This window comes from Chrysoperla carnea, chromosome 1 (genome assembly GCF_905475395.1).
Source record: "Chrysoperla carnea chromosome 1, inChrCarn1.1, whole genome shotgun sequence".
In the NCBI taxonomy this organism is placed as follows: domain Eukaryota; kingdom Metazoa; phylum Arthropoda; class Insecta; order Neuroptera; family Chrysopidae; genus Chrysoperla; species Chrysoperla carnea.
Window position 1 is genome coordinate 102,710,894 of NC_058337.1, and position 12,514 is coordinate 102,723,407.

Here is a 12,514-nt window from a genome sequence, read left to right on the forward strand (position 1 = left end):
TACCATGATATCTTCTATTTCTGAAGTTTGATAGCGTTAAGAGAACGTTATTTCTTGTAGTTGAAATTGCTATCCTATTTAGATTTAATCATTCAGATCTCTATTGACAGAGAATGAAATGATATGTACACATTCGTAGTAAAATTTATTTTATACATTTACAAGTGAAGGTGCATAATTCACTAAGAATATTTCATTAATCGTTTATAGGTAGAAAGTCCAGAAGACAAACAAGCACATCTAATCCGTTTACCAGGTATCCATGAAGATGTTGCAACAACACCTGGTGGTAGTAGCATAAATGAAATGATAGGCGATGATAAACAAACAACAAGTGGAATTAGTTTAATAGGTGCAACACTTATTTCAAGTAATACTTATCCAATAACTAGTGATCATACAACTACGACATCACAATCATCAATGCTAATGAGTAGCAGTAGCGGTGCTGGCCTTGGTGGTGCTAAATTAACACCATGCACACCACGAATAGATATATCACGCGCAAGTAGTTCATCGCATCATGAAGAAGATAGTAAAGATAGTACACCAGAGAATCAAGATGCAATTACATCAGCGTTAGGTGTTGGTTTTCGTGAAGAAGGTACTTTAGATTTACGTTCATCTACCGAAGAATTAGATTTTCAAGATACAACAACTGCACAAAAATCCAATATAAATAAAAGCCGACCTACATCGCCATTAGTATTTATTTGTGATCCGAATTTTGATCGACAACGAAAAGATAGTCAAACATCGGAAATTTGTTTATTATCAATTTCTGGTAAGCAATTGTTATTAAATTATCTACACTTTTTTAGCATCTACTCAACCTATTACATTTTATATAGGACGAATAATCGAATAATCCGAAAGATGCTAATATTGTTTTGAGTAACTAATACTACCTTAGACTGTTATCTTAAAGCCTAAAGACAGTTTTAAAATTAAGAATGGTAGTATTTTATCGTAGAAAAGGAAAGCAAGATCTAATTGATTCGCAATCAAGGAGTAGTCTTTAATTTATTGACGTTCAGCTTTTGTTTTTAAAAACTTATGGACAACTGAATTGATTTGATTTGATTTATGGCCAGTAAATTTAACCATTTCCACAGCTATAAATAACAATTTAGGGGTAAGAGTTTATCCAAAATAAACCCCTGACTCACACTCTTGCCGATTCGCCAAAGTTAACCGAAGTGAAGCATTCACTACCACACTCTAGACTTACTTCGCGAGTGTCTTATTGCTATGACTGGCAACGAAGTTGTAATAGCTACTTTGGTAGCTTTCTGTGCGTATAGCTAATACAATTATCTTTTTAATTACAATGTTTTAGACACACAAATGTTTCACACAAAAATGTTTTATATAAGCTACAATAGTTACTGAGCAACTGGTACTGGTCTAGGTGAAGCTCGCCTGTACTGGTCTGGGTTCCACATGTTGTCTTTGACTCGGATACAAATAACCGCCTCTATAGCAAAGTCGAGCCAGACGAGGCGAGCATAGGACTTTGTGCTACTTCGCAAGAGTAAGAAGGATGTCAACAATTTTAAATGAGACTGCAAGAATATCTTTAACCTCTCTCTCTCAATACCAAAAAAGTAGGCTGCCACTATTCAGTTGCCGTTATCTTCATAGCTACCTGTGTTTTAAGTAATTTTCATGATGCATACAACCTTTATTTATATCAAAAGAGGCTTTCATTATGCCAGGAATGGTGACAACTATTTGTATATTATCATATATCTTTGTGTCCTTTCTATAGAGTATTAATCCGAACAGTATTTGGTCTATATCGTAAAAAGTATTTAGCAGAAATTCCCTTCTGTTGATTCCTGTTTGTAGGTCGATCAGCTTACCAGATTATCTCCAAATAAAGAGGAAATGGTACGATTGAAGTATAGTCATTATTAATATTATGATGTTTGTATTACAGGTCGTACATCACGTTTATCTAGTGTTGGAAGTCAATGTTCCGATCATAGTCGTATTTCTACAGCAAGTCATCTATCAGTAATGTCTGGCCAATCACGTTCAACATCCCCGCATAAAATGCTATTAGAAACATCTTTTTGTGGTTCTCGTGCTAATTTAAATGATATATCTACATCGTCACAAATATCAGCAGATGATCAACATCATAAAGATGATTTACAAGATGGTGGTCCAGTTGAAGATGTTTTAGAGAAAGTTTTATTAGCTAGAAAACATGATCCACGTGAAGCAATATTAGGTGAAGGTATTACAATTGAAAAACCAATAACAACAAGTAGTGTTGCCAGTCCTCCTGCAGCTCCTGTCAAAAGGGTATCTAAATCTGCACCAATTCAAAAACCAGCTCGTGCAACTAAACCTACCCCATCAAATGTAGCAACAACATCAGTAACATCTACAGCAATGCCAATGCCAACAATATCAATATCAGATAGTAATCAAACAGCATACGATTGTAAATATGTAACTCCAAAAGGTGAAAAATTAATACCGGGACAAACAATTAAATCACATACCGGTACTGAATTTGTATTTATACCATTAAAAGGACCATTGCCAACAGAGTTTAATCAATCATCGTCATCAACATTATCAGCAACAACACAACGAAAACGTTCATCATCAACCACATCAACCGGACTCTCATCGAGTGCCGGTGGAAGTAGGACAATAAAACAATCAGATCAACAAGTAAAATATTCATTAGGTGTTAAAAGTAAAAGTACATTAAATTCATCATCAACATCCAGTTATTATCAATCAAAAGAACCAGAATATATTCGAATTAAATTAAAACCTGATCATATGTATAGTGATAATGATCTTGGTGGGGGTGGGGGTGGTACCACCAGTGCTGCTGATAAACATATAACAGCTGAAAAACCTAAAACATTAAATTTAACAAATAAACAATTGAATAAAATAACAGTGTTACCAGCAAAAAGTGTTCAAAGTAGTGGTGGCACATCTACATCATCGCCCCCACAGCAACAATCGTTGTCGAGAAAAAGTTCATTATTACGTAGTCGTGAAACTATTAGTCCAGCTCAAGACTATTCAACAACATCAACGCCAACACCAACAGGTAGTGTTACAATTTATTATTAAATTATTTATATACGACTAGTCGTGTATGAGACACCATAATCTCAAGTGTCGATCCAAGTTTTTGTTGCATTTAACTACGGAAGCCTGAATGTCTCACTGTCAATTTATGAGAAAGTGGTGCCACACTAGCTTATTTTTAAATGTGTACTACCCACAAGTATGAAACCAACTTTAAAAAAAGTGACTAGTTCACTTTCAACAAGTGCACTTGTGACTTGTGGCATTATGGAAACGAACCTTTTTGAAGATGTCGGTATTTTGTCATCTGCACATTTCTAATTAAACGTCATAATAAACACTTAATTTTAATAATTTTAAAGGCTAGAAAATGTACACATGCAAAAGAAAAACATCAACAATTAAAGCATTATTTTTTAAATAATACCAAAGAAAATTTTGAACTAACTATATAAGACAAATTATAAACATTATCATATTATTATTAAATCCGGACATATAATTATTAATAATTCCAGACAGTTTCGGTAGTGTCTAATTAAAGGATAGTCATCACCGATTGACATCTTCAAAAAAAGGTTCGTTTCCATAATGCCACAAGTCACAAGCATAGATAATAAATATTTATATTATACTATAGACAGGCATCTCTATCATCACCAAGGAAACTTGAGATTTAGTTCTCCCTCGATTCACGAGATAGCGCTTCAATCAATTGATCGCCTTTTTTAAAATACTCAATGCCAAATTCTAAATACAATTTAAATTTTTACATTTTTTTTTTTTTGTTTTACTGTTTTAGAACATGTTTTGGTATCACATTTTTATTTGAAATGCTATCAAATATCCTTTTTTCCAAATCATGTACTTAAAACAGTAAAACAAAAAATAATTAAACATTTTAAAGGAAAAAAACGCTTTTAAATTATAAAATAAATTTATTAAACAACTAATCTTTTATTGTTATTTATACTTTTATATCTAATTTTTTTAAATATTTAATAAAAGTTTTAAATTGTGTTTCTTACAACTAAAAGTAAAACTAAAAAATGTTTGCATCTGTGTTGTAATTAACAGTTTTAGATTTTGCAAATACGCAAACTGAGGTAAATACGAATGTATTATCTCGAAGCATTTTGAATATATTTTTCGAAAATGTGTGTTTGGCCGCAACAATATTTTTTTTTTTGAATATGTCCTAATTTCAATTAAGGTATGTTGATTATCTGAAGCAGCATCTTCTGTTCATGGTGGTAATGCAACTGCGGTTGATTCGCTGATTTGTTCCTCTTCAATATTTAAAGCCACAATCTTTCGACTGGTAGACGCAATAGGTGATCCTAAAAATTGATTTCATTTAAATTTGCGATATAGTTTACAATAAAAATTTATTAAAAAATTTTTTGGAACAACAATTATAAAACTTATGGTCTATATACATAATAATATGATTTTAGGTATCAAATAGTGAGTACAAAAGCTCTTAAATTTCAATAATAATTCCATTTTTTGTGATTTGATAAAATATAATTTAATAAAAACATACTGTAAATGGACACAAAACATGCCTTCTCATAGGAAATCATAAAGATTTGGATGTTTCGCTATCAAAAGCTCTCCTTTAAAATAAACGCTAATAAAAGCTACATTTTTCAAACTTTTAAGGAAATAAACTTGTGTTTAATGGCAATTAATACAGTAAACATAACAAATTAAAAAATTCATTAATGCATATTTAATATCTCTATAGCTTTTATTTTTATTCTTATAACTATATTGTTATATTTACTTTTGGCCTAAATTATAATTGTTAATTATAAGTGCATAACAATTGAATTCGGTATACCTTAAATTCGTTTTGATGCATCTTTGTTTCAATTTATGTTTACCGTCTCAGCATGTATAAATTGTGAACCTAAAATAAATAAACATTACCTTATAATCAAATCGTGACTACATTCGTGGGTTATCTGTAAGACCTACTTACAATAGTAAATTAAGCACATTTATTACATAAGGATTTTAACTACTTAAGTGCAAGCTAGGAAAAGCATTAGCCTTTAAGTTAGTTCGAAATTTCCCTCTTGAAACTTGGAATTTCATTTCGTCGGCGAATTGTAAATCGCAGACACGATAGTTTTCTCGTTTAGAATATTCGATGTCCGTTCGACCAATCGCTATCGTCCGTTTTTTAAATCGCTGTAAAATTAAGTCTTTCAAGAAGATTTCTTCCCAAGTTAACAATTTTTTTACTTACCTCAGAATTCTTAGGAATCATATGTAAACTAATCTCGTTTTGCATTTTTCCACAAGCTTTCACACAACAATGAAAAACCATCTTTTAATTTTAATATTTATAATAAATATTTTATAATAACTGACACTATTTCAGAATAGTTTTTGTATTAAAGTCTGTCAAGTATGACCAGGTAACTACGATCAAATGGTTTCTATGGTTATATTTTTATGTTTGAAGAGATTAAGAAATTTTATGTGATACATAAAACGTTTTTGTAATATTCATTGCCTATAATATTTAAGTTAAGAGCTTGAATCTACTTTAGTGACATCACTTGAATCGAGTGATAAGTTTTTGGAGCTCACATGGTAAAAACTGTTCAACTTTCCCAACTATATTATAATTTATTGTCTATGGTCACAAGTGCATTGTTGAAATTGAACAAGTGACTTTTTAAAAAATTGGTGTTATACCTGTGGGTAGTACACATTTAAAAAATTGGCTAATGTAGCGCCACTTTCTCATAAATTGACAGTAAGCCGTTCAGATTTCCCTATTTAACATTTACCATCTATTTTTGCTAATAGCTGTGGTTGTACTCTAGTATAATTAAATATTTACTTAGCTAATTACAAATTGCAAAAAAAAAATAATTTTTTGAGTGATTTTATCTGTTTACTATTCAAATTAAGATGAGCTCTATTATTTGTTAGATGAGCTCTATTATTTGTTATCTTCACTTGATCGTTTTCGTTACCGTTCAATTCTTAACATTAATATATTGTTTTATTTTCACTCAAAGGTAGTAAACAACGTAGCAAATCAGCATTTACAGCAAAACTAAAAGAAACTGACAGTGTAGTTGCTGGTCGATCACGATCAAAAAGTCGTGAACGTACCTCGAATGATTTTTGGTCATCATCACCAATATCAACAACTCAATTATCATCAACAGAGAGTATTGATGGTAGTGGTCACAAAAAACCAAAATCATCAGTATTTTCAATATTCAAACCAAGTTCAAAGAAAACACCAACAAAGTCAACAAAATCAAGTGCTGAAAATTTATATTCAAATGATTTTATCAGTAATGTTGAATTTAAATTTGATTCAACAACAAAACCAAAATATTATCATCAAGAACTTGAAGGTGATAGTATAAGAATACCATTACATTCACCAAGTGAATATGAAAATCGTTCAATAACAACTGCTTTAACAAATGAGCAACATGATATAAGTAAATCAAATGAAACAATTGAAAAATCACATAAATCAATATCAGCAACAAATTCAGAAGATAGTAATAGTATGACCACTGTTACTGTTATTGAAGCAATACCAACAACAATAACAACAACAGTAATCGATGTTATTACAACCACAACAGCAACTACATCTACAACAGCAGAGCAACGTAGACGTAGTTTAAAACAAAATACAACAAGTAGTAGTACAAGTAGTGAAAATGTTATATTTACCACAAAATTATCAACTGGAGATATTGATAATATAAATAATGATAATGGTGATCATGATATTATATTTACAACAAAATTACCAAAAAAATTATCTCAAACAGTTACACCAACAAGTAAAACTGTTGATAAAACAACAAAAGTTTCTGAAGAAATTAAAACTAATAGATTATCAGATGAAATTAAAATTAAAAGATTATCAGATGAAATAAAAACAATAAAAAAATCAGATGAAATTAAAACTACAAAAAAATCAGATGAAGTTAAAACCACAAAAAAATCAGATGAAGTTAAAACCACAAAAAAATCAAATGAAGTTAAAACTATAAAATTATCAGGTGATGTTAAAACAATAAAATTGACAGATGATATAAATAAAAATATTAAAAGCCCTGACAGTGTAAAACAGCAACAATCAATAACATCCCCAAAAATAGCTTCAGTCATAGAAAAACCTAAGAAAGTAAAAAAATTAGATAATGGTAGTGTAACAAAAATAATAGCAAAAGAAAACGGTAAATCTGATAAGCAATTTACTACAACGACAACTACAACAAAACCAACAACTACAACAACAGCAACAACGCCAATAACAGATACAATAACAGCAGTAACAGCAACTACAACAGTAAAGCCTAAAAAAGTTAAAAAATTGGATAGTGGAACAAAAATAACAAAGGATAAATCTGATGAACAATTAAAAACACCAACTCCAACAGATACAACAACCGGTATGTTATCAGATGCTGATAAAAGTAATCGTAATTCAGTAATATCAACAACAGAAAAAGAAGAAACATCTGAGAATTCGGAGCATGATTCAGAAATCGAATTTATAAACAATAAAAAAACAACATCGAAACCGAGCGAGGTTAAAAAAGAGGAAGTCGTAGAAGATTATGAACGAAAAACGTTAGTGTTTCAAACTGATTCATTCGATGATGAAGAATTACCATATGTACCAACAACATTACCATTAGAACGTTCTGTTGCTGTACCAATTGTACCAATCAAACAACGTGCAACCTTTGAAATGAAAACATGTCCAATAGAACGACCACGATCTACAACCCCAATCAATCCAAGTACAATTGATGATTATTGTTATTATGATCAAACATCTTCGTCATCTACATCATCAACACTTTCACGTCAACAACGAAAGCAAATTACTGAAAAATTACGTATTAGTTTACCACGTACAACTGATAATACGACGACAAGTACTTCATCAACTCTTGACAGAAAAACGCATAAATTAAAATCACCACGCAATAAAGGTATCTCAAATCCTAAAGCATGGCAAGAGTTTGCTGATAAAGGTATTGCTAGTAGTAGTGGAGGTGCTAGTAGTGGTGCGGGTAGTCATCAATCAACTCCATCATCGTCTAGTAAACATGAACATGATGATTCTGGTGATGATGTACCTCCACCACCTTTACCACCACGTAGTGCACCTAAAGAACAAACAAAACAATGGATTAATTTCGAAGAAATACCAGAAAAACATAAACCACCAAAACGTATACAAACAATACCATCTAGAAGTCACATTGATGTTCCGCCAGGAGTTGTTGAGGCTAGCGCCACTGGTGTATCAACAACAAATAGTGAAAATATTATATATAATTACGTTAATCCTGAAGATTGTCAATGTGAATGCCATGAAACATCAACAACAACTACAACCTTAATCAAAACACCAACAATACCACCTGAAGAAATAGAACCATTATTACAAGATGATGATTCTAGTGATGATACTATGAAACAATCATCTTCATCATCATCAAATATTAAAACTAAAAAAAGATAGAAATAATCCTTTCTTTTTAGAAAATACAACAGCTCAAAAATTAGTATAGTGACACAGGAGTATAAAATACGAAACCTTTAGAATTTAGTTTAACTCAAAGAACTTATACTAATATTTACTAAAATATATTAGTGAAAATAATAACAACTCTACGTCACTGTTCAATTTGAGCACTTTTGTAATCTGTTAGAATGACTGCTCATCAATATTAAGCTAACTTAAAAGTTGTCTATACCTATTTCAAGAAGTAGTTTTTCGAAAATTTTACGGGTTCTCAAAATACAAGAAATATAAAATATATATGTTGTGACCTTCCCATACCACACAACCATTTTGTAGGTACCTTATAAAACAAATGAATAATGAATGTTGTTTAAAATGTGTCACCCCTCCATTTTGTGTATTTATCATTATATATATCATTTAAATTATTTTAATTACTTAATCAGAAAATGATACTTACTATAAGCATATAGAGAATTGATTTAAAAAAATATAAAGTTGTTATGTAAATATTTAAAAAAGTAAAAACTACAAAAAAAAAGTATTTTGAAAATGAATATATAATCAACTGTTATAATTCAGCAAATAATATATATATAATTATAAAAGAATAATGTTCGTAATAATTTAACAAAACTTAAAATGCACATCAACATATTAAAAGTTAATAAAATCATCCACATCGCGTTTATAAATAACATACCTTGGCATTCTTTAAGTCTTCACAACAGTTTATTCATGACATATGTTAATTATATAACCTTACTTATCCCGCAGGATATCAAAATGGATTTTGCATATAAGCAAACATATGACCATTGTACAAAATCTTTTAAAAGATCAAAAAGATTTGCTTGTGATATGTAGAGTTGTTTTAAAGAGATATTTTTCGATAAAGATCGGTTGACGAGTTTAGCTAGATTTAAGGCATTGTCCTACATCCACGTTATTTGTTTAATAAAAAATTAAGTTGATTGTAAGCAACTATAACCTTCAAGTTGGGCAGTAATTAAGTACTGTCTTCTAGGACTTCTAGCAAAGAAGCAAAGGAAAAGACTAGTCAAGTGATAGTCGAATGTAAAAACAGTTTTTAAAAACAATACATGTCTTCTTCACTTAACCATTTATGATGGCCGTCTTTTGTATCACAATCATTACGATATTTGCCATGGGAACTGATTCTAGCGCTGTCTGGTAGTAGAAAATAGAAGCTGTCTATGACAAGTCAAATTTCAATAGAAATAAGAGTTCGAACGTGTCAAAAGTTATTCTAATGAAAAGTTTTGAAATAAATATAAATGACATTATCAAGTATTTAGGTGATTCAAATATAAATTTGACTTGTCATAGACAGCTTCTATTTTCTACCACTAGAGAGCGCTAGAATCAGTTCCCATGGCGAATTGCACAACGACCAAGATCGAAATTTCAAACTTGCGCAAGCGCGAAATTCCCGACTTGTTCTGAAACTTGAATTGATTTTTATTAAAAAAGTAAAAAAAAATTAATGCAATATTATTTTTTTTCAAACCTCTGTGATTAAAGTATTTAATATTTTTTTATACGAAAAGAAAGAATAAAACAATTTTATTATTTATAAAAATCATAGACTTTGTTTACAATATGTTTTTAGGTTACATACTTGTGAAAATAATTAATTCATATGAAAGAATAGTATATTAAATTTACTCAGTTATTAAATATTCTGGATAGATAATGCCACTTATATAATAAAATAATAATAATTATCATATTTTATTTATCTGTCACCTGACATTGAAAACACAGTGTATCTGAATATCTATACCACGAATCCATTTAACAAGAACGTGAAACTCCTACGCCGAGCTATAAGCGTCCGCGATTGAATATACGGCGCTAATCTTGGCGGAGTACTGCGCGCATCAAGCTGTCTTTGTTTCGAACGTAAGAGAAAACGATTTTCCATCAGTTTTAATTGATTGAAAACAAAAGACAACCTGATGCACAGTACAAATAACGCAGCGACCGAGGACTAGACCCCGCCAAAATAGGGGCCTTTTTTCCTGCTACCGGGTACCTATATTTAACATGCCTTCATTTTACTGTTTTTACAAGTGTGTCGAAATTTGATTGGCGTGGGTGATGATATTTCCAAATAGCAAGTAGTAAGAAGTATAATTGATTACATGAGCTGTGTTCTTTTGCTTCTTCAATTCGACGATTTTCGTTGAGCTAGTGAAGACGCCCATTAAAATAAGAGTAAAATAGGATTGACATAATGCTTTTATGCCTACGCAAATAGTGTTTACTTTAACAGTAAATGCTGTTTGTACAAGCGTAAACATAAGTAAAAGTTCATTAAAATAAAGAATTCAAAGACAAAATCGTTGTTCTTACCTGGTCAACAGTTTTCAGATCATCTCTTAAAACAAAACTCGAGTGTATTAAACGTTATCACGAAGATATCTTATCTTTTTCATATTTTTAATGGTCAAGCAATAATTTATAAATGCACACTCCATATTGATATTTTTATTTTTGTCATTTAAAATATAAACCTATTGTGTTTTATTAAAAATAAAAGTAAAAGTTCAACTAAGGCACTGAAATATTAGTTATCTTAGTTATCAACCGCCATTTTATTTCCAGTGTAATGAAAGGAGATAACATTTTGTTTTTATACATTAAACATATTGCTTCTACCTATAGTGCCTTAGTTTAATAATATGGCTGATAGAATAAATGAAAACATGTATCATCTAAAACCATTAAAACTAGGACAATCCACTAATTAAAAGAATGATTGTTAAACATTTTCATCGTTTCATGTCTCAAATGTCATCGTCTCATCTCTCTGTACTGAATATACTTATAATTCATTTAAAAAGTTTAACTTAAATGTATTTAACAATTAGTCAATAGATTTTCCATGTATGCCTTCAATTAAATAAAAAAAATTAAATGAATAAAAATTAAAATACATAAATAAAATTATTTAAGATAAATAAAAAAAAAAAAAACTAAAATAAAAAGAAAGGCGCCAAAATGTATGGTATCTTCAGCTGGGTTGAAGTATATTTAAACAAACTTGCTTTTATTGCATAAGTAATAATAAACTAATTTAGAATCAAATATTAATTAAAATATTTGCCAAATTTTTTAAAATAATTATTAATATGAACAAATGCATTTAATTACATTTACATGGTTTTTAGAACTATTTTATTTATTAAAAATATAAATCAACATCGACTATTAAAATAAAAGCGATTTAAAAAAAAAAACTTTACCTAACTAAAGCTATGAAAACTAATAAATGGTCGTGCACAATCGTGCTACATCGTATATTTAAACAACGTTTTTTTATTTTGAAAAACCCTCGTAAACATTGTTGTGAATGACTGCGTTTACTTTAATTATAAATAAAAACTATAAAAAAAATACCTAAATAAAATTTAAAAATAATTGTACGTATTGAGTAAATTTTTAAATTGCTAATTTTAATTTATGAATTCATTCCATTGTATTATTTATAAATTATCATGTATTTTTAATTTTTATTTTAAATTATATTCATATCACAATTTAATTTATATAAAGCCTATTCTACATAAGTCGTACGATGTACGTATACGAATACGAAATACATCACTACGTGTGCGTAATTTAAAACATCTGATGCGACGTATTACGGAATCGGTTCAAGTAACAAGAATTAAAAATATGTATAATAATTATAATTACAACACATTCATCCCTCCAACTATAAACCTTCTCAAACATATGCATCCAAAGAAATATTCTTGTTACAAAAATGTCATTATAAATAAATTGTTACATTTCTTCACTATTTTTCGTGTTGTTAACAAAAAAAATAAAAAAAACAATTTCCTAGTTCGAATTTACTGTTGGTTTTTCTGTAATTAGAAT

The 12,514-nt window shown here is 29.6% G+C and overlaps 1 protein-coding gene across 1 annotated transcript; it reads left to right on the top strand.

The window, feature by feature from the left end:
• Window positions 1–396: 396 nt before the first annotated feature.
• LOC123292963 (mucin-5AC) lies at window positions 397–8,648 on the top strand. The gene is made up of 6 exons (XM_044873681.1): window positions 397–784; window positions 1,943–3,085; window positions 6,108–6,359; window positions 6,447–6,764; window positions 7,041–8,537; window positions 8,620–8,648. The coding sequence occupies exons 1-6, from the start codon at window positions 424–426 to the stop codon at window positions 8,646–8,648; spliced, it is 3,600 nt and encodes a 1,199-aa protein (XP_044729616.1). The 5' UTR covers window positions 397–423.
• Window positions 8,649–12,514: the final 3,866 nt, after the last annotated feature.